This window comes from Cladophialophora yegresii (assembly GCF_000585515.1).
Source record: "Cladophialophora yegresii CBS 114405 chromosome Unknown aczIN-supercont1.1, whole genome shotgun sequence".
NCBI classification, from domain to species: domain Eukaryota; kingdom Fungi; phylum Ascomycota; class Eurotiomycetes; order Chaetothyriales; family Herpotrichiellaceae; genus Cladophialophora; species Cladophialophora yegresii.
Window position 1 is genome coordinate 3,579,713 of NW_006913045.1, and position 27,831 is coordinate 3,607,543.

The 27,831-nt window shown below is 53.6% G+C and overlaps 11 protein-coding genes across 11 annotated transcripts; 3 read left to right on the top strand and 8 right to left on the bottom strand.

Moving 5' to 3' along the window:
- Positions 1-274: 274 nt before the first annotated feature.
- On the bottom strand, positions 275-2,820 carry A1O7_01286 (uncharacterized protein; the record flags this gene model as incomplete). Its single annotated transcript, XM_007755324.1, has 2 exons — positions 275-2,118; positions 2,169-2,820. 2 exons carry the CDS (start codon positions 2,818-2,820, stop codon positions 275-277), a joined length of 2,496 nt encoding a protein of 831 aa, XP_007753514.1.
- A 519-nt stretch (positions 2,821-3,339) lies between these two features.
- Positions 3,340-4,779, bottom strand: A1O7_01287 (uncharacterized protein; the record flags this gene model as incomplete). Its single annotated transcript, XM_007755325.1, has 2 exons — positions 3,340-4,169; positions 4,227-4,779. The coding sequence occupies 2 exons, from the start codon at positions 4,777-4,779 to the stop codon at positions 3,340-3,342; spliced, it is 1,383 nt and encodes a 460-aa protein (XP_007753515.1).
- Positions 4,780-6,003: 1,224 nt separating this feature from the next.
- A1O7_01288 (uncharacterized protein) lies at positions 6,004-7,071 on the top strand (the record flags this gene model as incomplete). The annotated part of the gene is made up of 1 exon (XM_007755326.1): positions 6,004-7,071. The coding sequence occupies one exon, from the start codon at positions 6,004-6,006 to the stop codon at positions 7,069-7,071; it is 1,068 nt and encodes a 355-aa protein (XP_007753516.1).
- A 726-nt stretch (positions 7,072-7,797) lies between these two features.
- On the bottom strand, positions 7,798-9,157 carry A1O7_01289 (methionyl aminopeptidase; the record flags this gene model as incomplete). Its single annotated transcript, XM_007755327.1, has 3 exons — positions 7,798-8,481; positions 8,542-8,934; positions 9,017-9,157. 3 exons carry the CDS (start codon positions 9,155-9,157, stop codon positions 7,798-7,800), a joined length of 1,218 nt encoding a protein of 405 aa, XP_007753517.1.
- Positions 9,158-11,589: 2,432 nt separating this feature from the next.
- On the bottom strand, positions 11,590-12,746 carry A1O7_01290 (uncharacterized protein; the record flags this gene model as incomplete). The annotated part of the gene is made up of 6 exons (XM_007755328.1): positions 11,590-11,671; positions 11,723-11,769; positions 11,818-11,905; positions 11,953-12,443; positions 12,492-12,558; positions 12,610-12,746. The coding sequence occupies 6 exons, from the start codon at positions 12,744-12,746 to the stop codon at positions 11,590-11,592; spliced, it is 912 nt and encodes a 303-aa protein (XP_007753518.1).
- A 1,482-nt stretch (positions 12,747-14,228) lies between these two features.
- A1O7_01291 (isoleucyl-tRNA synthetase) lies at positions 14,229-17,243 on the bottom strand (the record flags this gene model as incomplete). Its single annotated transcript, XM_007755329.1, has 1 exon — positions 14,229-17,243. The coding sequence occupies one exon, from the start codon at positions 17,241-17,243 to the stop codon at positions 14,229-14,231; it is 3,015 nt and encodes a 1,004-aa protein (XP_007753519.1).
- Positions 17,244-17,859: 616 nt separating this feature from the next.
- Positions 17,860-18,837, bottom strand: A1O7_01292 (uncharacterized protein; the record flags this gene model as incomplete). The annotated part of the gene is made up of 1 exon (XM_007755330.1): positions 17,860-18,837. The coding sequence occupies one exon, from the start codon at positions 18,835-18,837 to the stop codon at positions 17,860-17,862; it is 978 nt and encodes a 325-aa protein (XP_007753520.1).
- A 522-nt stretch (positions 18,838-19,359) lies between these two features.
- On the top strand, positions 19,360-19,685 carry A1O7_01293 (anaphase-promoting complex subunit 11; the record flags this gene model as incomplete). The annotated part of the gene is made up of 2 exons (XM_007755331.1): positions 19,360-19,533; positions 19,581-19,685. Coding segments are annotated over 2 exons (279 nt in total), but the record flags the coding sequence as incomplete, so codon positions are not given.
- A 2,479-nt stretch (positions 19,686-22,164) lies between these two features.
- On the bottom strand, positions 22,165-23,447 carry A1O7_01294 (oxidoreductase; the record flags this gene model as incomplete). Its single annotated transcript, XM_007755332.1, has 4 exons — positions 22,165-22,470; positions 22,616-22,705; positions 22,764-22,794; positions 22,858-23,447. The coding sequence occupies 4 exons, from the start codon at positions 23,445-23,447 to the stop codon at positions 22,165-22,167; spliced, it is 1,017 nt and encodes a 338-aa protein (XP_007753522.1).
- Positions 23,448-24,014: 567 nt separating this feature from the next.
- Positions 24,015-26,651, bottom strand: A1O7_01295 (uncharacterized protein; the record flags this gene model as incomplete). Its single annotated transcript, XM_007755333.1, has 1 exon — positions 24,015-26,651. The coding sequence occupies one exon, from the start codon at positions 26,649-26,651 to the stop codon at positions 24,015-24,017; it is 2,637 nt and encodes an 878-aa protein (XP_007753523.1).
- Positions 26,652-27,149: 498 nt separating this feature from the next.
- On the top strand, positions 27,150-27,690 carry A1O7_01296 (uncharacterized protein; the record flags this gene model as incomplete). The annotated part of the gene is made up of 3 exons (XM_007755334.1): positions 27,150-27,310; positions 27,366-27,466; positions 27,518-27,690. 3 exons carry the CDS (start codon positions 27,150-27,152, stop codon positions 27,688-27,690), a joined length of 435 nt encoding a protein of 144 aa, XP_007753524.1.
- Between the last annotated feature and the right edge of the window lie 141 nt (positions 27,691-27,831).

The following is a 27,831-nucleotide window of genomic DNA, read 5'->3' on the forward strand; positions in this document are numbered from 1 at the left end:
GCAGCGCACTTGGCAAGGTTGGATCCAGGACCGCTAGCGTTCGAATATCAGAGGTTTGGAATGGGTTGACAGAGGTCCACTGGCGACGGTGCACAGTTATCGACGGCCGAAGAAAGGCAAGAATCGGCGAGATCATGGCGTCTTGAGACCTTCGAGTCCCGTACGCTTGCCGCTGCCATGGCCTGCGGTCCAGTCGCCATGATGCCAGATTTTGAGGTAGTCCTAAAGGTTGCAACTCGTTGTGTGCTCGGATCTGGCCGCCGTCCAGGGACGGTCACGTTCGGCGGGACATGTCCAGTGAGTTGCCATCCCCCCAGGCCACGTGAAGGTCTTTCTGTTCTGCGAGCTTCTCATCCTTGTACCACAATTCGAAAGTGACATCAGCTGGGCCGATATTGACCCGAAGTTCGTATTCTGCTTCCAGGTGAGTCTTGCCTCTTTCATACCAGGACCTTTTCTTCTCATCAAAGTCGTCGATATACTTGTACATGTCTGCCTCAATGGTGCAGAATCTCTCCGAGCCAGGCTGCGAGGTGCTATGCGGCAGATCGCCATCCATGTCCGACACGACTATGTCGAATCTTAGACGTCTTCTTCTGCTGACCTTGGTGGGATCAATGATGCGCGTCACTGGCACACTCATGATATCGTTAGGTGTCAGCTTCTGGCCCTTTTTGATCATCCATATGATCTGATTCACCGCCCAAACCTTTCCGGTGACCCGGGCTATCTCGTTTTTCGAGTCCAGCTTGTCCTGATAAAGATGCTTGTTTGGATCGAATAACTGCTTGCCGATGAAGCCATAGCTGTAGCGACTGATCCATTTCCGGAGCACTTGTGGTTGTGACTCTCTGTGTATCCAGGACATTTCGTTGACGACAAGACCCCTAGCCACCGCCTGCTGGGGCTCGCTCGCCGTGAGGACCGTCATGCCTCTTAGGCACACGCGGGAGCTGTTGCAATATCTCTCCTCGAGCTTTTCTTTGACATAGAGATTGCTTCCCAAACCACCTGTCAGCACGATATGACGCACAGAGCGGCCCTTGGTGCGCTCCAACTGTTCCATGCTCTGGAATTGCCTATCCAAAATCTTGTAGATCTGTTCCAGGCGTTTGTCAAAGAGAGCCGCCATACGCTCCGGGTCGAATATGAGACATCCTCGCTCCACGTCGGCGGCCTTGTGGGAGAAGCCCCGCGTAAGCCCCTCAATGGGAACTTTGAAGGGCACGTTCAATCTTTTGCTGGCTGCGGAGAGACTCCACTTGTTTAACTGGAATTTTCGACTCGCTGCCATCATCTCCGCGACCGTTCGAATGTCGGAAATTAGGCCTGGACAGTGATTGTTGATTATCTCGAGCTTCTGTGCCACATACTCTGCGAAGTCCGTGTCAATAAAGGCCGCGCCAGCGACTACACCGTTCACTCGGTCGAGTTGGTCGAGCTGCAGGGGTTCGTCCTGGGCGGACGCAACCTCGAGGAGTGTGATATCCGTCGTGCCACCTCCGGCATCACACACAAGGATAATTTCGCCTTGCTTGAGAGCAGATCTCCGTTCGCGCACCGTCTCGACGGCTGCCGCCTGCGCATCGGTCAAAGTGACCTCAGCCGTATGGCCTTGGAATCTGCCATCAGCGAACCCAGCTTTGCTGATGACATTCTTGAAGCAGGCAACCACCTCTGGGTCCCAAGCAGTGGGCACACTGAACACAAAGCGTACCCTTCCCTGCCATAGCTCGGGTCTCGAGCTCTCGAAGGAGGACTCGATATGTTGATAAAGCTCGCCCAGGTAGTCTCGAAACCACCGCTGGACATCGTCGTGAGTGATGCCATCAATATGTTCCGGACGTTGGCTCAAAAGCACACGGTCGTCCAGGAATAGCTTGAAAAATTCCCGATTCATCTTGTTCGGAGAGTATCTTTCACCGTCTTCGAGTGCGAGTAAGCCCCAAGAGGAGAGTTTTTCGATCATCGAATAACTACGCCTCTGCCGCCCGTGGTTCATTATGTCATACACCAGGAGGGTCGGGATTTTGTAGTGTACTTCGCCGGCCTTCGAACCCGGCCAGTCTTTGTACAGCGGCTGTGGTGGTTGATGTTCATCACATGCCCATGACACGCCTACAGGAGCTGTTAGCAGTAACTTCCAATGATTCCTTGGTAGAGCATACCCGTATAGGTCATCCCAAAATCGACGGCAACGACGAGTCTCTGCTTCGAGGTGCTGGGCGTCTGAGCTCCAGCAGCAGTCGACGGTCTTTGGGCAGTAAAGTTCGGCGCGCGCCCACTTGTTGACCCTCGAGACCGTATCGTCACGCGCTGCTTGCGCTTACTACGATCGTCTGCGAAACGCGGCATGTCACCATCCGTAATGCTTTCCCCGTCACGCCGCAGAGGGGTGGCCCTAGTCTCCCTTGTAACAGCTTCAAGCGTGCCAATGCAACGAGAAAGCGAGACATAGCTCATCTGCACCCTAGGCATATAGAGCTTGATCGCATCGTTGTCTTTGAGAGTCCACCTCACTCTTGTATAAATCCTCAGTGTCCCAGCTCTTTCCAAGTCCTTCAGGCTCTGCTGGTTGGCATCCGCCACGGCGGCGATAGAGTCTTTCGCATCGCAGATGACTTGCTGTACCCTGTACCTGTCCCCGTTGCTCAGGTAGGGCCATGTAGATTCTGCGAGGTCACAGAGATCGAGGAGTTCACGCTCGAATTGCTCCAGATATCTCTTTGCTTCGCGCGCTTCAGCAGAGGCTGAGGCGAGCCGGAAGCCATATTCGATGACCGGCTTGCCAACAGTGAGTGCGGCGGTTGGCTCAACCATGAGGTGCAAATTGCTAGAGACATGATGCTCTTCCTCCCGGCAAGGAGGATATGAAGCCTACATATGAAGAGTGTTTCAGCTGCAGACCGGAACATGAGAGGTCGCTGGAGGCTGAGCGATACACGAGGACGCGCCTCGACCACTCAAATGCCGCCCAACGCCGCCACACGAATTGGTTCCTACCGCCCCAAGAAAGAACTGAGCGATGATTTGATGATCGTGCTTGCACTGCCGCGGTGGCCTCGCGCCGGCCACGATGCATTTTGCAGCGAGGCGTTCGACAAGGCAACAACCACTGCTGGAACTTTCGTCTACAATGCCGAAGAATACCGGAATACACATGTACCACGTTGGGTGTACGTAGCAATCCCACTTTCGTGCAAGTACTGTATCATTTTACTCCAGATGGAATACCTTCGCTATGCAATTCCAGACAAACTTTCATCCAACATGGTAGTATCACCATCTCCCCGATCGCAAAGCGTTTCAATATCAAATCGAAGCGCTTCACAAGTGCCGTTATGAAAGTAATACCCAAGAGGTGGAAGCCCATAGCAGAATATACCATTTCAGCCGCGCAACATCCTTGACAGCAATTCCACCGTTCGTCGTGCCCGCCGTGCCACAACAACTTGCTCGATCATAATTGACGCCATTGGCATCGGCAGCAACCTGGAAGACACTCCCATTGAAACTGCCAATGTTGTAGTAGTCCACAAGCAAGAATGTCGGCGGACGATCCCACATCGTGGTGCAGTTAGCCACCGCCCAGCCCGCGGAGCCGTACCCTTCGACCGCATTGGTCTCATTGAGGACTGGAAAGAATGGCACGTCAATGCTGATTCCCGCCACAGCGACTTGAAGGTTCAAGTTATGGTTGGCCATGTACATCCTCTGCTGGCGGACATTGCGTGCCTGATCCGGTGGCCGTTGTGCCGTGCATGGAAAATCCCGATCCGTAGGCGAGAACAGCGTCTCCCACATTTGCGAGAATTCGTCAAGAAGCCACGGGATGGCCGTCTGGTTTGCCTCGTAGTCCAGCATGACGACGGCGCGCTGATTGCGGAAGATCATTTCCGCGAGAGTCGGCCAGCTGTCGAGCGGCATGGGCTGTGTAGGAGGCGTGTAGACAAAGTCAATGAGGCCCGAATTGACTACGGGGGCGGTGTAGTTCGCCGGCGTAACGACATCGTAGTTGCCCATGAGAATGGCGACAACGTCGTACGGATGCGCGCGGAGCCACTTGGCAACGGTGGTGAGGTAGTCTTCTAGTGTCCCGACATCGAGCAGGTCACACGATGTGTGGCAGAGGTGCATTGTTCCGTTCTGGAGGTGTGTCTGGAATTGTACTGTAGTTCACTGTTAGTAACCGCAGGGCCTTGGGCTGTTTAATGGCTGCCACCTACGCATTCGAACGCCGTCGTTAAGCTGGGTCTCGACGTCCAGCATCTGGTTCGCGGCGAGATTACCGGGCCGGATGAAAGGGCTGTTATGAGCCCCAACATGGGTTATATTGCTAAACTTCCGGTTGCAGAGTGCGGGATGGCCATTGCATGGGACTGTATTGGTAGGTTGCGCAGAGGTTGATGTGCCTGAAGCCGTGCCGTTTGTTGTCGCTGTGCCGTTCAGAGAGGTGGTCGTCTTTGCACTGCCAACCAATATAGTCTCGGTTGGACTTGACGTGGTCGTACCGTTACCCGACCTGGTCGTTGATGATGCGGTCCCGTTATCGGTCGCAAAGATGCTAGAAATGTCTGTGACGGTGGCATAGTCGGTGCTCGCCGTGATGGTTATCGTCCTCGACTCATCTGCGTATGTTGTTCCGGAGGTGGCATAGTCTGCGCCCGTAGCCGTTGGTAACTGTGTGGTCTCCAATGTTCCGCTGGATGTCTCCTCATCGGATTGAGCATACGCTCCCAGCACAAGTGCAGTGATGAAAAGGCATACAATCAGTTGCATGTTGGAGGCACTCCCACGGCAAGAGATCAGACCCGACCATTAGCCAGAGACAGCGAAGACTGAAGCCGATTGTCTACTAGAGGATGTCCGCTAACAGGTAGACAACTTCTAGAAGCTCAGCGCTGATTGACGGTATTCAGGAATAATCAGGCAATGGAGGACTGGACAAATACAGAGTTTCTCGATCGTCGTAACAACGCAAGACACTTCCGAACACATGTGAACATGGCATGTCACTGGCGGAGTGTACCAAAATCCTTGACAGGGGAAACGACGCCGATGACGCGTGGATGGCCTGGGCGGGGCCTTTACCGAAAACTTTCAGCTGAACGACAGGGTTCTGACCTGCAAAGTCCTGTCTACTGGCACCTGAGCCTCGCCGCGGAGGAACATGAAGACCTCATGGAGTTGACATTGCTCTTGTTCTCAGGCCTGTTAGAACGACGTGGCAAGACCCGGTTTGCGCAGCCTCGTCCAGCTTCAGCACGCGGTTGAGATGTGACAAGAAACTACTCGTACTGTGTGCACAGTACACAGTACCACAGTACCTCGTACGAGGACTGGGTCTGTCTTGGGTCCTCGTGGCCTGTGTATCGGCACCGCGTCGATCGGAAGAGCTTCTCTGTTCGATTCGTGCCAACCTAAATTGCGCTTTCCTCAGAATGGTTAGTCTGTAATGATCTCCCCACTCAGTGGAGACAAGGCTGCCACATTATGTCATTGGCACCCACTATACGCCCAAGCCACCTCAACTCGGTCTTGCCTGTCTCGCAACGCTCTTGTTTGTGCTGTGCAAGTTTATTGATAGGGAGGCCGATATGGAGCCCAAAGGCTGAGCAGGAGCTCAATATGGATACCAGTACTGTGTACGGAGAAGTCTTACGAGTACCCCTCGCCCGGACGTCCCGTCTTGCAAGGCCCACGTCCTCCCTAGATTCCTCCTAGGTTCATCCACATCCTTGCACATAGTGACGCATTTATTTGTGCTCAAACTGAATTATCTTCACGAATTTTTCCAATATTTCCGGTTCCGTTCTGGCTTGCTTTAGCTGTCTGAGCTGTAGCCATTTCGATGTGTAGAGGACGGATATGAACATCGCAGACACCTGAAAGACTGTGCCTGCGTTTGCAGTTCCCGGGTTGAGTTCGCGGGCAACCAGTAACGCAGACCTCGTCGATCCGTGCAGAAAAAATCGACAGTCCTCTTCTTCCCCAACAATCAAGATGGCCATCTTCGGGCGCTCGAAGTCGAAACAGCCTCACGCAGAGGCCTCGTTGTCGAACAAGGAGAAGGACATCAACGGCGCTGGATTGGGATATTCCAAACCACCACCGACCGGCCTCCGCGTCTTCACCATAACAATCTACACCCTTGCGACAGTCTTCCTCATCCTCATCCTCATAGGCAACATCAACAACAACGCCGTCATCAGGAGCACATACTTCCTGCGGATCGAGCTCGCAAACATCATCCCCGCGTCCGTCCCGTACGCGGTCTTCATCAACAGCATCGCCCAATCGATAGGCCTGCACGATTTCTACCAGGTCGGGCTCTGGAATTTCTGCGAGGGATACAATGGAGAGGGCATCACGCACTGCTCCCCGACCGAGACGCTCTACTGGTTCAACCCCGTGGAAATCATCCTGAACGAGCTCCTCGCGGGCGCGTCGATAACGCTGCCAAGCGACGTCGTCGACGTGCTTGACCTCGTGAGGCTGGCCTCGGCGTGGATGTTCGCGTGCTTCATCGTCGGCGTGTGCCTCACCTTCCTGTGCGTGTTCTTCGCGCCGATGGGCTTCTCCAAGCACCCGCGCTGGCAGCACCGGACGAAACGCATCTTTCTGCGGCAGTTGCCCATCACGATCCTGACCTTCGGGGCTTTACTATTGACCGCGGCAGCGAGCGTCATTGCCACGGTCATGTTCGTCATCTTCCGCAACCAATTTCAAGGCGCTGCGGACTTGAACATCCACGCACGGCTGGGCCGGCCGATGTTTGCGTTCATGTGGATCGCCACGGGGCTGAACCTGGTCGGCTTTCTCATGCAGGTCGGCACGTGCTGTGGCGTGTGCTGCTGTACTGGGAGGCGCAAGGCCGAGAGACGGAGTCAGAGACAGAGTCAACTGGATGGATCTGGTAGGGAGGGAGGTGCGAATGGGGAGGAAGAAAAGGCAAGACAACGCAATGGTGAAGAAGAAAAGACCAGACAACACAACGGTGTGGGAAGTTCCACCACAGGGACGCGCACGCCGACGCCCGGCAGATTCGCCAGCCAGTTTAGGAAGAGATAAGGGAGGCTGGCGGCACAAAGGAGTGCGGGGAGGGCTATGTAACAGCTATGCCCTCCAATTCGCGTATCCCATACACCGCGTGTATCGGAAACGCAGGTGTCTTCCCTTTCGCTTCCACTTTATGGTTCACATTCACATTGACATTTAAATGCATTGCCAAATTGATCACCCTTTCCACTATTTCACTCGACCTGTGTTGGTGCACGGAGCCTAGACAACCTACATCACGTCGATATGCCTGCTAATACAGTGTGGAGCATGGACTGAGTATACACAATCATTCCGCCGTGGAGAAAGCTGCCGGCGGTCCCGTCCTGAGATTCTGGAAGCCTGCAGATGCGTAGACGCACGCTTGAGGTGACCATAAAGCACATAGTGGATTCTGTCTTGAAAACCGAAGCGTGGACGAAAGGCGAAGGCGAAGACCTTTGAACTCACATCCGCAAGGACTTGGGAGAAACAGATCATTTGGACATCTCGTGACATCTATGTCTGTAGTGTTCTTACTCCATATCGACGGTACCCATTGTTGATTCGTGCTTTATGATGCCTCCTCTCATAGACAGACAGCCGGCCCCTGCTTCGGCAAGCCTTATCACGTGATGCAATGGAATGTACCCAATGTCTCCGTACTAAGTGCTGTTGATGCAGGCGCTCATGCCGCTAACAGAACGAACAAACCTCACAATTGTCTACCTCTACCTCTACCTCTGCGTCCACCACAGCTCACGCCTTGGCACTATCTCCATTCACTTCTCCATTCGTCCCCTCTGCCCTAGGCATGGGCACAGGCCCGCCCGGCGAGGTGGGTAACCGGGCCGTCAAGACCTCGACGCCCTCCTCGGTGACCAACAAGGTATGTTCAAACTGCGCGGAGCGGCTTCCATCTGACGTCACGGCCGTCCAATCATCCGGCCAGGTCTTATCCTTGTAACTACCCAGGCAGATCATGGGCTCGATGGTGAAAGTCATTCCGGGCTTACATTTGCCGACGGCCTTGTTTTTGGCATAGTGCGGGACGTTGGGCGCGCAATGGAACAGTGAATTGATGCCGTGGCCACAGTACGTCTTGACGACGCTGAGATTCTGCGATTTGGCGTGCTTTTCGATGATGTCGCCAAAGTCGCCGATCTTGACGCCCGGCTTGACGTGCTCGATAGCCTTGTCTAGGCATTGCCGCGTGGTCTCGACGAGGCGGACATTGTCGGGGTCGGCCTTGGCCTTGTCGCCAATGTAGTACGTCTCGTTCAGATCGCCGTGGTAGCCTTCGTGGTAGAGCGTCACGTCAATGTTGAGGATGTCGCCGTCTTGCAGGACCCGCTGGTCGGGTATGCCGTGGCAGATGACTTCATTGGGGGATGTGCAGACCGACTTGGGGAAGTGATTGTAGTTTAATGGGGAAGGATATGACTGGCATCGCATGCGGTCAGCCGGGGTAGAATGTAGCGGGGCTGAGAATTCTCAACATACATTCCGTTCCAAACACGCATTGTGAACAACTTCGTCAATATAATCCGTCGTCACGCCAGGCTTTGCAGCGGTAGCGGCAATATCGAGCACCTCTCTCGCTAGCCTGCAGACCTTCCGCATGCCCGCGATGCCCTTCTCATCCAAAGCCTGGATGTTGTTTTTCCGCACATACGGATATCGCGGAATCCCGTCCTCCGACCACTCGGGATGCGGTATCGACTTGGGAACCACCCGCTTCGGCGACAGAGGGTAGACCGGTCTTAACGGGCCGGTAAAAGGATATGTGGGGTATGGGTTGAAGTGGCCGGTTTCTGGATCAACTTTAGACACGACCTTGGGAGCGACGAAATTGCGCAAGGGATTCGTACTCTTGTGGAGGGCCTTGTGTTCAGCCTGGGCGTGTTGCGGATTAGCATTCTCTGCGCTCTTGAGGGACTGTAGTCTTTTCCTCACAAAAGACCAGAGGTCAGCCTACCCAGCTCCGCTTGAAGCAATCCTGTGAGCAGAAGAAGCTGTCCACGTCCATCTCTTTGCACTTGGGGCATTGTAGCGAAGAGGCATCATTTTCGCAATTCAAGCCCGGGCATTTTCGCGGTTGCGCGGCCGCTTGGTCCATAGTGATACGGTGGGTGAGTCGACTCGTAAATTAAGACTGCTCACTACCGGGGACGGAATTTCGAGTCTCTGCGAGGTAGTGCGAGGTAGACAAGAGCGAGTCCTTGACTGACCGAGAACCAGAGGGCAAAACGATGCAGATGTTTGATGTTTGACACAATATTCGGATTCGGAGACAGGCAAATTGCGGAGTGACGGTCTGCACTTGGAGGGACATGAGGGAACCGCGGATTAAAGTCCCGCCGTCGCCGACTGCAACAAATCACCACTCATTCGAGGACGAGCATTATGCCACCATGAAAGACTACAGCTGAATGCTATATTAATCTCTTCGCGACGAAAAGGATCAAGGCGAGCGTATGTATGTGTACAGCGAAACTGGTACCTGCAGCTCGTCCTCCTGCCTCAGGATATGTACTCCACTCGCTTTTCAGTATTTCAGCCAGACTCAAATCGTATCCTCATCACTAGGTACCTAGTTACTCCGTTCCACACGTCTATGGCTACCTTACTTGATGCGGGGTGTCCTCCTTCCCGATCAAGCAAGCCTTCTTCATCCTTCATGACACAACAAACCCCATTTACGTTAAGGTCAGAGTTTAGGTTGAGCTGTTAGGCATACTATGCATATTTCTCCAGCCGCGAGCTGGAAAAGCTTCGGTTGTGACCATCATTACGCCCCTCTTCCCGACGCAAAGGACAATCGAATAACTAGTCAGGTACGGAGTATGGTCAGCGTCGTTCCGTCAGAACAGCTTGCCTGGGACACTGATGCTCGGCTTCTGCAATGGTTGGTTCTGGCACGAGTAACATGAGGAAAAGGAGCGACGTTCAGTTCGGATCTGGGTCTGGCTGCTGTGGGCTAGCCGATCAATGAGTAACTGCACTGCTATTCATGCTATGGCAACTGCTGTGGGAGAACAATCAACACTTTCAAGCACTGATGAGCATAAGAGCACAACTGGCTCATAGATACGCCGTCAGCTTTTGCCGATGTACCTCCTCTTCTGCCTTTCTCCCTGACAATACTAGATTTCGTCTCCCAACCGTCGCGGATCTTGAGCCAAACGATGCGAATAAAGGGAGAGCAGCCCCCGCTACTTCGCCACCTTTCTTCGCCGCCGCTCATCCTGTCTGTCGCCCTATGCTTTGCAGTGATTCAGCCCGGCCGGAAACACTCAGGCATTGGAAATGCTGCATCGTGCACTTGTCACAGTGGTGGGAGTCGACGCAGTTACCTTTGTAGTGAAAACAGCTTCCTAGAAAGCTATGTCAATAAGACTCTGACAAACTCGGCTGCACCTTGAACAAAGGGGAAGTGAGGTCTTGTGTTGACAACCTACCACGAAGACGTGGCCGTACGGCAAGACGATGATGTCTGCACAGCCATGACAGTCATAAATCGAAGACGTGTATGTGGTGAGAGAGTAGTAGATGCTCGTTGGTCCCGCCTGGATGACTGGTGCAGTGTATGCTGTAGTTGTGCAGCCTGGGATTGCTATCACTGACGAGGTACTCGTGGGCGTACTGTTGAGGTCAGCCAAACATGTGCCAAAAAGCCGGACTGTTAGTCTTTGGCGAATGTGGCATACCTGAGAACCGGAGTTGCCAAAGCTTCAGCTTTGATGGCCACCGGCATCCTCCAGGGGAAGATTCCTAGCAATGAGAAGAGAAGTATGACGATGAGCATCGTGGCTGCTGCTTTCAATCTGAAAGAGCAAGGTCTTTTCTCACAACAAGAGTGCCAAGTACAGGATTGTTTGAAGATGGAATCACTGAGAATAGATGAGTGAAGTGGTTTGTATAGACCGAGAAACGTTGATCCAAACTTCAGTAAAGGATATTTGAAGACCGGAGGATCAGGTCGTGCCTTCCTTAGTCTTCATATTGACCTGGAAGAAGCCATTAATAAGGACTCGAAATGTCAGCATCAGGCGAAGACAGAAAAGTGAGGCTGAGATCAGGACGTGGCAAACGAACGATCAACATGGCAGGTTTGCTACTCTGTGAAACTGTCACGTACAACTCAGTCGTCATTCAGTGGACAACAAACACTTTAGAGTGCAAGTGTGTTGTCGTGTGTCTCATGCAGCCTAGGTGTATCGTCATGCCATGCCACAAAATGAGAGCTTCTATTGTACAATCAGTCCAGCGGGCTGTGTAAGCCGATAAAATGCCGCCTAGCGATACGAAGCAGCCATAAGAAGGTTATTCGTGGGGTTCCATTCCGGTAGTTTATTGTGCACCGTCACATCAATGCAGCGATAATCATTGCCACTCCATTCGTCTTCATACTTCGTCTTCGATCTCGCGCGTTCCTGTCGAGTCGTCCATATTCATTTGCCAATTTGGGAAAGAGGCGGGTCGCACAACGGTCTTGCTGTAGTGTGCGTTTAGTCTTCGTCACCAACCTGATTCTGTCAGCAAGCGCCTTTAGGCTTCGCCGTCATCACCAACTCGGAGAGTGCCTTGTTCGCCAAAGCCATGAGCCCAGAAGCCCTCAAGCGAAGGCGAGCTGTGGAATTCGTCAGTGACACAGCAGCTTCAGGACACGGGCTCAACATACGTGCTTGCCATGCTGTCGTGGGTGAACAAGAGCCAGAAACCGAAAACCTGTCAACCGGTCAGCAGATGTTAGAACAAAGGATGGACTTAACTGACTGGTTTGGCGAGGATATCGAGGACGGCATAGGCAATGATCTCGGAATCGACATTGATGATGTGGCCACCCTCAGAGAGACCCCAGATACTATCCTTTGTCAGTGACGTGCAGTTGCAGATCGCCAGTGTACTCACATTGGGTAGATGGTCCATAGAATCAAGGTGAACCCAGCGATGGAGGCGTAGAAGGCCTTGGTCTTGCTGTCCTTTCGAGCAACAGTCTCTCGGCCGCCGATAGCAAGTTGATAAACGATCACGAGATAGGCAATGCAGCCCCAAGCGTACCAACCCCACTTCTGGCTGTCCTTGCCCTGACCGAAGGCGGCGAAAAGACCAGTCAATACCATGATGACATCGGCGACAATGGCAACAAGGATGTTGGCACCGCTGAGACCGGCGAGCAGAGAAAGATCGAGAAGCAAGAGAGGGGTCGTGATGCTCCAGTCAACATATCTTGCCCAGTAGATCTCGCGTTTGACATCAATATCAATGCTTGGAACTTTCTTGTGATGCTCGGTTTTGGTGTAGCTGGCAAAGCTGATGCCGTCACCAGTAGCCATTGCGAAGTAGGACAGGAAGGCGAAGGTGGTGATGAAGGCGGTTATGATGTGGAAGAGACGTTTTTGCTACAACTGTTAGCTGCGTCTGAAAGTAGGCTGTGTGCCATGACTTACCACTGGGACGCGGAAGGCCATGCCATAGAAGGCGAGCGAGGAAATGGCCATGATCACGACCACCACCCTATTACCGTGTCAACAACGGACACCTTTAGTAGAAGCATAGTGAGCATACCACAACGTCCTATTGCCAACATCTCCAGCTGCGACAATATGAGGAGGGGTGGGGACGATCGTAGGGATAGGAGCCACCGAAGTGGAAGCTGTCGGAAGCGCTGAAGCTGATGGAATCATTTCTGGGCTGACAATCATGTTGACAGCTGCTGAAAGGTCTGAGAGAACAAATGCTGGACCAAGAGAGGTGTGATATGCTGTGCTAGAGTTCCTGTGGTAAGAAGCAGGAGAATGCAGCGGTCGTTAAGAACACGAGAGGAATATGAGACGGAAAGAAGTTTCAAGGCAGCAGTCGAAGCAGAAGCAAGTGGTACAAGTGAGGAGCTGGGAAAGAGCTTGTCGTTGGTCGAAAGCAAGAGAAGGAAGCTGTGATGACGACAAGGTACTCCAACTCACCGTGGAGCAGGCACATGTATGATTGGTCCGTCACTTTGCTCTCAGAACGTGCAACAACAAAATACTTCCGTAGTTGCCGTGTGATCAGATGGCTCAGCACCCTTGTTGATGTGAGTGGATTCCGAGCTTTCCAGAGGTTTCTTAGCTTCTCACTACGATGCCTGCGCTTGGTCCGAACTGTCAACGAGATGTACAGAAAACTCGTATTTTGTACAGGTTGCGGGGCAAGCACGAATGAACCGGGGTGACAGCGCCACTCTTTGCCTGGCCCCAGGGCTGGGAAAGCCAATCACTGAAGCCAGCTCCCACGATAGCCACTTGCTCTCGAGTTTTAGCACCGGCTTCAGCCGCCGCCAGATATGCACAAGCGGCCAGGCCTCACAGCTGCTTCATCCAACGATGAGGAGAAGTTGAGGCACGAGAAGAGATATACACTATGCTATTGCTCAACAGAGAAACTTTCGTTTGTGGTAAGCCTTGCTACGGGCTATGTGAATAAGCCGTCACGTCCGTCAGCAATGAGATCCATGTCAGCAACAAATCGCCTGACTCTTTCTTCAATGGTGTCTTCGAAACTTGAAACTCGTGACTCCGGCTCAGGCTGCACGCTACTGTATTAGGCAACAGAGCTACCCACAAAACATGACTCCATGACGTCCCGAGACGCCCAGCTCTCGTCCCAAATGCTTGCCGCCTCGATTTGCAGACCACGCTTAGTTAAAGGACCTTGGTCCCATCAGCTCCAGCCATACTGTGTATGCTGGCAGTTTGTGCCACTCCATGATCAGACCATCAGCGGCTACAAGCACGCTAATTGGCCGGCGAATGATCAAAGGTTTCTTCCTCAGGTCGTCCCGCTCAATTGCTCTGACCGATCAGATAGGCGTCTACCCCGCAATGTGCATACGGGCCGGCGCTGATCGGTTGTTTGTCAACCTCTTGGGAGTCCCATGACCATCGAGGCAAAGCAGCATTGTGGCGCTGCGATCGAGCGTGCGGCACGAGCTGCAAGTCGATTTCGTGCATCGAGTCCTTGAATCCCCCCACGCCAAAGCTTGCATCTCATTACCTTGTACAGGCCGCTCCGTTGCCCGCTTGACTGTTTCGGGGTTGTTGCATTCGCATATCCGTTTTCCTGCCGTGCTTCCGAATGTGAAGTGCTATTTGATGGAGAATTCGACCTATTGGTACTCGTACATGGGGTATCCAAAAAGCTGCGAGTCCCTATGTTCGCCCTTGGAATTCCGCAACTACATCTGCGCAACGCCCACAAAGCAGCAAAGCCTCTTCCACACCAGCTCTTGTCTCCTCCTGTGGTTCCACAATATACCGCCAGCATCGACTACACTTGAGACTGGAAGGGCTCTTGACAACAGCCACTCCAATTCTCTGGCCGTCCTGGGAGACAATGTCATTTGAGTATGACCACGACTCAGATGACGTTTCAATGTCAGCTAGCTGCGTGGCCTCTTCACCTTCTATCGATGAGACATCAAGGTTTGATACAACCAGGAGCTCCTTCCAGGTATCTCTAGGTATACGGGACATGTCGATATTCTTTTGTAGGTAGATGACAACATCTGATGCAAGCGACTGTCCCATGAGTTTTCGAGTCCGAGCTCGCTCCTGAGCCGCTTTAACACTCGAGTTGACGGCAACAAGCTGAGGCAGCAAGGCGAGTAGCGATGGATCTTGCCATTCTTCCGGCACCGAAGTCCACACTCGTTTCAGCGGGTGCTGTAATTGCTTGTAGAAATCAGCACTGTGCTCCCAGCTCTCTTCGACCAGCAGCGGGGTGAGGGGCCCAAGCATATTCTGCAACTGCGTCAAGATGTGATGGAGTGCCGTTTGAGCACTGACACGCCTATCGCTCGTGATGCTGTCACAATACAGCACATCCTTGATAGCCTCGAAATAAAAGCCCGATAAGTCGCTCGTTACCCATCGGTAGAGGGTAGCATTTACTTTATGGAACTCAAAATCCGTGTAGGCCTTGCGAACAGAGGAAAACACCTGGTGTAGATGCAGCAATGCAATTTGATCCAGCCGGGACATGTTTTCATACGGCAGAATCAGTTTGGGATCGAAGTCGGCTAGCATACCGAGCAACATCTTCAGGGTCAGACGGTATTTGTCGAGCATGCTGTGGACTGACGAGACAACTGTCTCGCTGATGACAACATCCTTCGTCCATTCGCTTGACGCAGCCCAGAGTCGCAGGGCGTCCGGTCCGAGCGGATGAATCTCGCGTTTATGCTTCGTCTGCTTTGCGGGAACTCCCAGACCAGCAATGATCTGGTTAGGAGCGATCACATTGCCAAGAGACTTGCTCATCTTCTTGCCCTGAGAGTCCAAGGTGAACCCGTGTGTCGCAAGGACGCGGAATGGAGCATACACCTGCCTTTGTGGCTGCAAGGCAGGATTCGGGCTTAATTGGGATGACTTCTGGTATGCGATATAAGTGAGCAAGCTGGACTGGAACCAACCTCTGTGTTGGTCTGTGCCCTCAACATAGACGTCCGCGAGCGGTGTTGGCTGGGGTTTCGCGTCCTTGAGCATTAAGCTCCAACTGGTTCCACTGTCGAACCAGACGTCCATTGTGTCTCTGCCGCGGACATAATCTGACGCATCTCCTGGCAGACCAGGAAGAACCCACCTTCCGTCATCAGGAGCGTCAGACCACCATGCGTCGATGCCGCGCTCATCAATGACTTTCATGATGTGCCTGATGCTGTCGAAGGTCAATACTGCTTCGCCAGAAGTCTTGTGATAGATTGCTGGGATGGGGACTCCCCAGGCGCGCTGCCGAGAGATGCACCATTCACTTCGATTCTCGACAAAGCTTCGCAGGCGCGCCTTGCCCGTCTCGGGCAGGAACGTAACCGCCTCAAGAGACTCGAGGGTGTCAGTCTTGATCTTGGAGACGTCGGCAAACCATTGGGATGTGGCACGAATGATAATTGGTTCTTTGGTACGCCAATCGATCGGGTACTTGTGTTTGTACTCATGCTGATGAACCAGTAATTTGCTTGCCTGCAACATCTCCAACACGGTCTTGTTCCCTTCCTTGAACACGTCCAGTCCTGCGAGTAGGCCGGGATCCTCGGGTGAGGCTGTCTCGTCAAAACGGCCGAGACTGTCCACCGGAGCTTTGACGGAGACAACTGAGGCTCTGATCAAAGGCTGCAAAGCCTCATAGTCTTCCATGCCGTGACCCGGGGCACAATGAACCAAGCCCGTACCACTCTCGGCAGATACAAAATCAGCATGGACGACAGGTCTGTTCGCGGCTTCGTGCCCAAATTGCTGCAGGCCGGAGTAGGTGCTCTGCAACAGCTTTTCAACCGGTATGTTGTCCATGATGACCTTCAAGTCTTCTCCAAGGGTCTCTTGCAGGTATGAGATCCTTGAATGAGCCACGATCAGCAGGCCGTGGGTGAGTGACTCGACAAGACAATACGGCACAGAGGTGTGCACCGCAATGGCTTGATTTGCTGGCAGAGTCCAAGGTGTCGTGGTCCATATCAATGCATGAATCGTATCACTTCCAGACAGTCCAGTGTCGGTCAAGGGGAACTTGACCAATGCTGCCGTAGAGGCGTGGTCCTCCTCGTACTCTAGTTCTGCTTCTGCCAAAGCAGTCCCCGAGGATGGGGACCAATAGACTGGTTTATTCTTGCGATAGATCAACCCGTGCTCTGTCATTGCTTGAAAGACCAACAATTGGCGCAGCTCAAAGTCTTTCTGCATTGTCTTCCAGTGGTTTTTCCAATCACCCATGACGGCCCAGGATCGAAAGTCGGCCAGTTGCCTGTCAACGGCCTTGTACGCAAACTTCCGGGCTGCGCTACGGATTGCGACTGGATCAACGCCCTGCCCGCGGGCCCATCCATGCTTTTCGAGAGCTTTGAGCTCGATCGGTAACCCGTGACAGTCCCATCCGGGTATGTAATCCACTCTCCGGCCTTCACTTAGCTTGGACCTGCATATAATGTCCTTGACGATCTTGTTGAGTGCGTGGCCGGCGTGGAGATCTCCATTGGCGTAGGGGGGTCCATCGTGGAGGACGAAAGTGTCAGAAGCAGGCCGCTCGCGGCGCTGCCATCCATAGAGGTCATCTGTACATCTTGGAAGGTATTTGGCAAGGTCGGCCGGCGTCGGCCGTGGCGGGAATGTCGACTTTGGGAGACGGAGAGTGCTCTTCAGAATTCTAGCAGTATCTTTTAGAGCTGCGGGCATATCACTCTACCAAGCACTCCGCCGAGCTGGAGAGCTGTTAAAGTGACAGCAGCGCGCAACCAAGTCCAAGAAGAAGCCTAAGGGAAAGAGAGGCGAAGGCGGTCGAGTAAATGTCATTGCCTGCACAAAGTCATACTGTATGTTACACCCGGAGGTGGGACGCGACATCTATCGCGCGTGCGTGATGCAGGGAAAGAAAATCCCGGTCGAGCACAACTCTACAAGACGCAACAAGCGTCGTTCCAGTGGGTCTCAGGCTAACGCTCTGGTAACACAGCTCACACTCATTTCGTGTTCATGAGCAATGCCAGGACAGGGATGCAAGATTCATCGCTCATGCTCGCAAGGATCAGATGTACATGAACATACGGCAACGCCACCAAAACCCCAAGTTCCTAGCCAAACGCCGGGCGCCTCGCTCCTGGAAGATGCGGTGAATGCAAGCCAGAATATCACTCTGTCGATAAGCGCGAAGTCTTTGGTGAACTCTCTGTAGACTTTCCTCGATCGGAGCCCTTTCCTTGAATCAAACCACTGCTTGGCGATACTCTAGAGGCCCATTCCCTGCGACACGTTAGCAAGTCTGAAAGTCTGGCTTGGTGGTGTCAAGAGATACTCACGTCCAGCTCCCATCGTAGAGCCTTCGATCATGCTCTGTGCCAAAGTCTGCCTCCTTAAGGGCAGCCTCGATGATAGCTGCCGTTACGCCCGTGCCACAAGTGGTAATGAAAGGTGTTTGAGGGTCAAGCTGCTTAGACTCGAAAACCTTTCTCAACTCTTCACCCGGCAGGAGCGTCTTCGTGTCTGGATCCAGCAACTCCTGGAAGGGCACGCTCGTGGAGCCAGGCATATGTCCGCTTCTGATCCCTGCTCGTGGTTCTGGCTCGGTTCCTTCCCATCTGCCCTTAGATCGGGCATCAAGTATCTGGATGTCTTCCGAGCCCTCTTTCCCATGATCATAGCCTATTGTCTTCATTTCTGCAAACTTCACCACCATGTCCGTGTTGTAAGAGGGCACGGCATACTTCGTTATGTTCGGGACTTGTGGGGGGCCTGTCTCGACGGGATACCCTTCCTGGACCCAGACACGGAAGTTGTTCAACACGTGAACTTTCGGATGGCCAAAGACACGCATGGTCCATGCCACTCGAGGGGCGGAGAACAAGCCGAGCTCTTCTGTGTCGTAGATGACCACTTCGTCTTCTCTCCTCACTCCCAGCTTCGACATCGCGTCGGCGAATGCATCGCATGTCGGTAACATATGTGGCCATTCCGACTCCTGGTCTTTGATCTCATCGATGTCGAAAAATCGAGCCGTCGGAATCCTCTTCTTCAGGAATGCTTGTCGACCTGTCCTCTTCTCTGGATCATTGGGCATAAACCATGCGGCACATATGGGAATGACCTTGGGAGCTGTGGAGATGGCAGTGGGAGCGTTTTGCTTCAGAGCTTCGTCAAGCTCCCTGGGGCTCACGAAGTATGAGGAAAAGCCGCGGCATCGTAAGAAGGATGTATGATGGGCATGGGATTGCAGTGGGCGAACCGCTGCGGGGCGCCAGAGAGGCACGAAGCCCGTCAGCGTGGGTGCGCGCATGTTGCTTGCTGATATTTGGGCAGATTATCGTGGCATTGTTGCGACCAGATCCAAGAGAGGTGGACCGCTGTTTTCAACTCAGCAGTCTGTATCGTCACAAACTACTGGAGCTGGACCAGAAGCCGCATGAAGATAGCGGTTAGAATGGCTAACAGCTTAGCAAAGAAACCTTCGGGATGGTATCAGTTCCTCCTCAAAGCTTCCCGAGCTTTTCCTTTCTACTCCGCATCTGACGTACTGTCGCTAACTGCGAGCAATTAGTGCCAGTCATTAGCGTGGGAGTGCAGATACGGATGCCAAAGGATACCGCGACCACCAATACGAGTTACCTTCCATCCTCAGTCTCCAATCTTCGGATCGCCGACCTGGAGCTTTTGACGCGGCGCTTGACACGCGACAGGCATGTGAAGCATTACACAAACAATACCAGAGTACATTGTACCACCCACCATTGTAACCTTAACATCACCACATCCTCGCCATTCATCACGACACACACATATGCACACCTAGGCAACCACCATGAAGGTCAAGATCAAGAAGTGGCACGCCGTCGCCACATGGCGATGGGACATGCCCGAGGATGAAGTCTGTGGCATCTGTCGTGTCCAATTCGACGGGACTTGCCCTACGTGCAAATTTCCTGGCGATGACTGTACCTTGCTCATGGGAAAGTGTGGTCACTCATTCCATATGGTGCGCACTTTGTGGCCTTAGTCGTCAGGGCTTGCTGACTGGCATAGCATTGTCTTTTGACCTGGATTCAGCAGGAGTCCTCGAAGGGGCTGTGTCCGATGTGCCGCCAAAGTAAGCCGCACCAGCCACATACAACGGCGTCGTCGCTGACATTTCAGAATTCGAGTGGAAGCAAGGCGGTGGACAGGAGCAGGTGGCGAATGCAACAGGACAATGAACGGCTGCCCACGAAAACACTCCACCTGAGGAATATCGACTATCACACATGCTCAGATGCGTCACGCCAGACACCATTTCTTACAAGGAGGCACTGCTTTGACGTTCAGCTCGGCGAAATGTTGAACCTCTGCTACGGGCTCCAGTAGGCTGTCAATTCGACAGTTCCGCATTTCCAATCTCCGCCCGCGACTTATACCTACGAGTATCAGCTGGTGGGGTCCACACTCGCTCTCAGCAGTGGACAAACTCGACGTCGACACACAGGCGGAGGTCATGCAATGTGGAGACATACCCGCACACCGAATGAGGCGGCAGACAGAGTGAGACAAACTTGGTCACTTCTCTGGATGGCGAAGAACCCTATCCATTCTATGCAAGTTACAGCGGGAGAGCCTACAGGGTGGAGCCCGATATGCCATAGTCTCGTTCCGGCGGTCTTGTGCCAACCTCGTTGAAGGCCTTGCACTCCTCCTACGACATGTTGATGGCTACAGAAGCCGGGAAGGGGAACTAGGTCAGGCTTGCTCCTCAATGTCCGAACAACAGGTCGTCCACCAGGTCGCTCTGAATAACTTGAGTACAGCCTTGACCGGATCATTCAGAAGGCCCGCGCCTCTTCCTCCGAGTCTGTCAGTCAGGGGCGCCGTCTTTGAACCAAACAACAACTCTCGACGGTTTTCGCGCCTTCCTCACACCGCGGGTCAATGTCCACCACACAGCAACAAATGCAGCGTCTCAGAGGAGAATCGGGAACATCTCTCAAGGTGCTTCGCATCAACCTCCAACCCGCGGGCCGGCTTCCATGCCACCACTCGGCTTCCCTTCGTTTCACCGTGGTTCTCGTGCGTCGGTTTCGGCCATGCTCCTCTGAGGAGATGCTTGAAGTAGTTTCTACGAGAGAGACTGCGGATGTGGATTTCGCCCACAATGCTGTGCTGTTCGCCGTCATCGTCCATCCATTGTGGAAGTGGTTCATCCAGGTTCGGGCTCAGATGGTATGTGTGGGAGAGATCGTCAACCGAATACGATGTCTCCAAGGTGCCTTTTGCCGTGTGGAAAGTGCTCAATAACTGCATCAGTGACAGTCTCAATCACAGTATACCAAATCACCTACCAGCAATTCGTGCGGAGTTTACCAGACACTGTAGTGCGTCCTTGAGCTCTTCCTGGCCTCTCGCGTCCGGGTCGAATTCCTGAGACGCCAACGCTCCAGTACAGGCACACCTGTCTGCCACCTGGGCCGCAAGCCGTGCCCACCTACATGAACCTGTCTTCGATCCTCGTATCTCTCAGCAGCTTTCTTTCTCTCAGGGCCGGGACGACCGTGGAGTCTGACCTCCCCAGCATTCAGAGCAGCCTTTTTACACTTTGCGCCTCGATTTCGAAGTCCTTGAATCGATTGACTCGTTCACCGCTCAGACAGGTATCGTCCCGTCCCGAACCTGGTCTTTTTATCTCGGAGCACGGGGTCCTGTCGGGTGGGCCTTGTGGTTTCGGCACTCATGTGGCCTATTGCAGATATAATACGAAGTACCACGACATCAACGTGTCTCAGGCTGTGGAATTCAGGCTTTTCTGTGTCATCTCGGTCCTTGTCCTTCTGGCCACCTAGTACGTTACGGTCCTGCGACGTCTTTGCTGATAGTGTTTCTGAAGATCACGTCTGTTTGGTAAGCATCGTGGCCCTGGACAATAAGAGTTCTTCGTACGAGCAGCTTCAACTTCTCAGTCGGCTGTTCCGCTACGATGCACACATGTCCGTCTGTGAGTGATAGCAGATCTTGCCTGAAATGGGGATGCTCCGAACGATAGGTCTACACGACTAATTATGCACTGACCGGAGATACAGTAGTGCAATAGGTCAAGACCCTTTCCAGCCGCAGCCTCGTCAGGCGACCCGTATGGGATCTTGGCGTTCGAGCTGGTTCGTGATTGCAAAGACACAAAGACAAGGCTAATTACTAGACTATGCACTACCTACACAGTGGTCTATCTCACGCTGTTACAGCGTAAGACTGATGGTGGGGCGCTGATAATGAGATGGGTATCTAAGTGCATACATCGCATATGCAGGTACAGTGGTAGGACGGGACAGTTCGGCACCTTACTATGTGCCTACGTCGCGCTGGCTGCCGAGAGCACTGAGAGGACGAGAGGATTAGTCGAGTTTGGACAAGGGTGTTACACATTTCGACGACTTGTAGCCATATTCAAGCGGTTGGGCAGGGTGTGGTTTCAGTGCGCTAGAGATGCGGCGCTGGGGCCGGTCACTGACAGGCAGGGTTATGGCTCTGACCACGAGTATGGCATTTTCGTGCCTGGTTACCTGCCTTCCTTCTTTTCCCACTGCATCGAAGCACCCAACCAGCACGCACATATGTACACACAACCGCAAGCACGCACATCTCCCCACTACCGCCAATAACTCGGCCCTCGCCCCTTCAAGTACACTTCCCACGCCTCATCGAGCACCTTGACCACCTCGTCCGGCAGAGGCCCCTTCTCCAAATCCGCCAGATTACTCTCCAATTGCTGCAACGAACTGACGCCGATGATGACGCCGTCGTTGCCGCCATCCTTGGCGAACTTGAGCACCGAGTGGTGGATGCACCATCTCAGGGCGGTCTCGAGGAGCGTCAGCCCGTTCTTCTGGACCACGGGTTCGATGTGTTGGAGGGCGAGGAACGTGTTGTCTTGGAAGTACCGGTCGCGGTACATCTGCGACAGTGTTAGATATCGTTGTTCAATGTTGTGGGTTGTTAGCGCTCTCTGAGGGTTGACGCAATCGGTGTCCATAGATCGATCACGACTGAGCATATGCCTAGAAAAGCAGGGATTTCATCACCACTGATACAGTACATACCTTTCCTGCCTTGTGTAAGTCCGCAAAGCGACCTTCGCTCGGAACTTCCGATTTCGACTTATACTTCCCGCTGAAGACACCGCCGGCAAGCTATCGCCACCGGTCAGCAATGAGCCTGGACGCCGACTCAAGTTGGACTTGGACTTACCGGGTTGTAAACCACCAAGTCAATGCCGTATCTGGAGCACACGATGTCAGCTACGGTAATTGAATGCCGCATCTCTGGTTCTTGTGACACTCACTTCCTACAAGCCGGGACCAGCTCCTTTTCAATATCCCTCGTAATAGCATTATACATGGCCTGATAGATCGAGGGCTTGACCCACCCCCTCTCATTGGCGATATTCCATACCTCTGCGACCTCCCAGGCCGCGAAGTTCGACAAGCCAAGCTGCACGAACTTCCCTTCCCTGAACATCTTGTCGCACTCCTCCAGCGTCTCTTTGAACGGCACAGACCTGTCCGGCGCGTGCAGGTAGAAGATATCCACGGTCTCGGTGCCCAGCTCGTGCAGACTCTTCTCCAAACTGGCTCGCAGCTTATCGGGCGCATGATCCCCGGGTTTCACCGGGTAGCATTTCGTCGCGAGCGTCAAGCCCCTGTCCTTCCACTTGGCTTCTCGGGTAAAGGCCTCTTGGTCGCCGCCGATGTACGCCCGCGCCGTGTCCACCTCGTTGTATCCTTGCGACTGGAAGACATCGAGATTCTTGTTGTATTCGTCCAGAGAGGTGATTCGGCCGCCTTTGGACTCCGTGCCGGGCGGGCCAAAGGTCATCAACCCGAGGATTACGCGTGGCTTTTGAGGGCCCATGGAAGAAGTGACGAGGGGCATTTTGGCGATCTTCGGCGTGGGAGGGCGTAGCTGGTGTGTGAGTGATGCGAGGCGCGCGGTGGTGGTGGTGGTGGTGCTGGCGGGGAACGGAGCGACAGAACGTGTAATGGATCTACTCCACATCAAGATGGAAGGGAATCTCTGTCACGTAGACTACGAAGGGTCTGGGAAGATAAGGTGAAGAAACATCGTCTCAACGTCGCGATCCCGACATCGGATACAAGCCCGTGTTGCCCAATGACCGCATTGAAAGTGTCTCCAACGTGGCGGGGAACCCGATCCTGGCGGGGGCACCAGATGGGACCCGGGAGCCTTCCTCAAGGGGCAATGGCGTTAGCACACGTTGTACGGCACGTTGTCGCCATCATGAACTGCCATGATAAGAAGCAGGCTTTCCCGATTGCGGACGCCACGTGGCCATTCAAAGATTCGCGTTGGGCTAAGATCTGGGAAATAAGCTTGTATGCTTGAAATGATGGGTATTTATCGGATGTACGGAATAGTGCATAGGTCGCCGTCGTAGCTCGTGCGCTCTATCAGCTCCCGAACGACCATCGACTTCGATCTTCAAGCCCCGCCTCCTCTCCCCCTTCCCCTGCCCCTTCTGGCTCTTGTACCAAAGCGGAATTTCATATCGTCGTCATCGTCGCTGTCGTCGTTCCGGACATTTGTGACACGCAAGGTCTTCTGACGTTTGGGCTTGCTGGTATCAACAATCGAGCTCGCGGGCCTCTTGCCTCTCTGCACTTCTGTCCTTCTCTGGGTCGCGCCGCCGCCTTTGGTGTCAGAACCATTCACGCTGGCTCCTTGATTTCGGTCTGCGGCACGAGTCCGTCTCGGTATGGTCGGATCAATTTCGTGCTCTGCGATCTCCGCTGCTTCGCGCTGCAGACGCGATGTTGCTGGGCTTGTTTGCGTGAATACTCTGTCTTGACCATCCTCTCCACCAGAAGCGTCCATGTCATCGTCGTCGTCATCGTCAACCACTACTCGGGCCTTCGATCTCCGACCGCTGTTTCCACTCATTTGTTGCGTCTGACTTTGAGTCGTCCGCTGACTCCTCGCCTCCTCCTTGCGTCTTCGTTGCCTTCCAACCTCCCTTTCCTCTTCGCTGCGTGGCCAGTATTGATCGCCCAACCCACCGCTCTTGATGGGAACTGGCTCTAGCGGCACAATAACTTTCCTAGCATTGACTCTCCGCTGTGGCGGATCGCCCTTGCGACGGAACGCCTTGAAGTTCTTGCGTCCGTTCCATTTTGGATCCCACTCCGAGCCGTGGTCTCCGTTCATACGGTCTTTGGTCCCGTTACTCTTGTCGCGGAGGGGAAGATCCAGAGTAACAACCTGGACCAGGTTGGCAGGTGCTTTATCTTCAATATCCGGCAGACCCATATGGGAATCATCCTTTCTGGCTTCCTGTTCCTCGAGACGCTTTCTCACGGCTTCACGCACGTCAAGGACCTTTTCCTTCTTGATCTTCTTGACCGACGACTTTTGCGGTTGGGGCACCTCTACGTCGAGACGACCATTGGCGACTGCCTCCGCTAGCTTCTGTCTCTTCAGACCGGTTGCAGCTGGAAGGAGATCATCTATCTGATTAGCAAAAAGATCAGCTGACTCCGGAGAGCGTTGTCTCTTCCTAGCCGTGGACAGGGGCTCTTGCTTGATGTTCGAGACCTGAGTCTGGAGTCCTGGCTGTGTCCGTGGTGCTTCAGGATCGTCCGATTCTGCTTCCTCAACGACCTCATCATCGACATGCTCATCGATTGCGTCCGGGTCGAATCCATCATCGAAATTCTTGAACTTGAGGGCCTGCGAGATTTTAGGCGCTGAGAACGGTCGGGGAGTGGGCTCTGCAGAATGACTGTTTTGGGAGACATTCTGAGACGCAGTCCGCGGATGGTGGGCGGCTGGAGCGCCTTCGTTTGTTGCCAGGCGTGTATCTGCTTCTGGAGCAGCACTGATATCTGATATCTGAGACCCGGGAACACCGTTCGTGTGGGCCGACGTTGGTGTGGGCGAGACAAGAGAATTAGCAGCAGTCGGTGCAGGCGCAATGATACTATCATTTGTGCTCTCAAATGGCACCGTCTCCTTCAAGACTCCAGCATCATTGGACAATATGGCCTCCAGAAACTCAGATTGGTCAATGGCCCGTTGATCCATCTTCAGCACAGTCTCATTGATGATTGTGTTGGTCCATTCCTGTAGAGCGTCGTCCTTGACGGAAGGACGGACCAAGATGACCCCGCCCTTCGAACAGCCATTCAGCGTCTCACCATGCTTGCGGCCAGCAACACATTGCACGAATTGTAGGAGGTCATCACCCGTTGTCTCAGCATTAACCACCTTGAATAAAAGCGCCTTTCCATGCCCGTCTGTGATGACCGGCATCAGATTATCATACTGATTCTGATCACAGAACACAAAGGTGTAGTGCTCAAAGACACTGGCTCGAGCTGTATCTGGTTGATAGGCCTCTGGCGGTTTCGCGGTGGGCTCCTTTCCAGGAGGAGGAAGGTACTCTTTTGGGTCGGGCCAGTTGACGTCGAAGTCGATTTCCAAGGGAGATAGATTGACATCTTGGCTCAAAGTTGCAGGGGTGGTGGCATAATCCAGAGCATCCAGATATGCCTCGGTCACAAGGTGTTTGCCGTTGACCAGTGCCTGCAAGCCCTTGGGAGTATTCCTCTTGGCGGCAACGACGTGTGTGGTGTGGTTGGAGAATTCACTGATACCTTTGATATCATAGTCTCGCACTCTTGCCTGCTTGTCCTTTAGCACGCCAGCCTTGATCTCTTTCTTGAGCAGGTTGAAAGTGAGCACACACGCCTGCCACGTAAGCGTAAACTCGTACGGGCATGTTCCTGGTCGAATTGAGTTTTCAGCACGCTTAAGCTCGGTGGAGGGATTCAGTTCCGCCTCGTTCTTTGGATCCTTCTTTTTGAGAGGCTCGCCATTGACGAAGGTGCCGGTCTTCGAATGATCTTCGACTCGTACCTTCGTCCGAGCAAGGATATTTCCCACATCGCCTTCTTTCACCGGATCGACAGTGATGGTGAAATGCTGTCTGGATACCGTCTTGTGATCGATGGCGAGCATGACACCGTCTTTCTTCACCCGACCGAAGAGGTAGCGCTGGCCAGGCTTGAGCCACATGCGCTTGCCCTGCATGAAGTCCGCATTGCTGTCGAGGATCCACATCTCGGCTGCATCGTAGAGTAGGAGATAGAAAGAAGAGGAAGGTGTTTTTTGTAGAGGCTGAGATGAGCGTTGGAGCAGGCGGCAAACTGCAGGCTGCGCAGGAACAAATTATTGCGACGCGCGACACGCTCTGACGTTTGACGCCTGGAGGAGCTGCAGGCGAGGAGAGCTAGTGGATTAGCGGCATGGTGCCTAGAAGGTTGCTCCCGCACACCTTGGGGGCCAGGAGCTTGCTTAGCGGGCGCTGATGGTGGGACACCTGGAGGGGTCCTAGCCTGGCAGGGTCCTGGCCAAGTGCGGGGCAGCCTGGACTCATTGGCACATCGGATCAGCAGGGCCATTCTAGAGGTCGCCAGCTTGTTTATTGTCATTGGCAACCGGCTTTACCAGGGGCCAACCAAGCAGATAAAGCCATTGCAACCCCAAGCTCCTTTTCGTCTTTCTGTTTCCTAAGCCCAAGTTCAAGAGCCCATCCAGCAGAGGCATATCGACTACAACATGTCCAACTCGATCGAAGAGAACAAGCCCGATCTCAAGGTCGACGAAACCCCAATCTCACCCATTGAACGCCGCAACTCGCTCGAGAAACACCTGCAGCATCGCCCTGACGTCCAGGACCTGAAGAACCGCAATATCCTCTACGATTCGAATGCTGCACCGTAAGTCTGCTGCGCGGTCTCGAAAGGTGATTTCAGGTACTGATTTTGGACGCAGGTCCTTACAAGCCAAGCAACACGAGCTCGAGCGCCAGCAACAGTCGGACAGCCTCAGAAAGCACCTGGAGAAGCGTCCGGAGCGAGATGAGTTGGTTGAGCGTTAGTTTTGACTCGCCCTGGATAGAGACCGCACGTCTGACAAGTCGATAGGAAACATCCTGCCCGACTCCAACGCCGCGCCTGCCCTACAGGCTAGCCAGAAAGCATTGCAAAAGCAGATGCGAGCCGACAGCCTGGACCAGAAGATCCAGCATCGGCCGAAGCCGGAGGACTTGATCAAAGAGGGCATTCTGGAGACAGAAGAGGATCCGACAAGGGCATGAAAGAAACCGAGTGCTGTCGAAACGGTTCCCTCCTTATGGGGTTGATCTAGGTTGACAGGGTCGTGGCTACCTCCCAGTGCAAGATCCCAGATATACAAATGCTTCAGTAGCTCATGCAGTAGCCCAGCATTTGACTAAAAG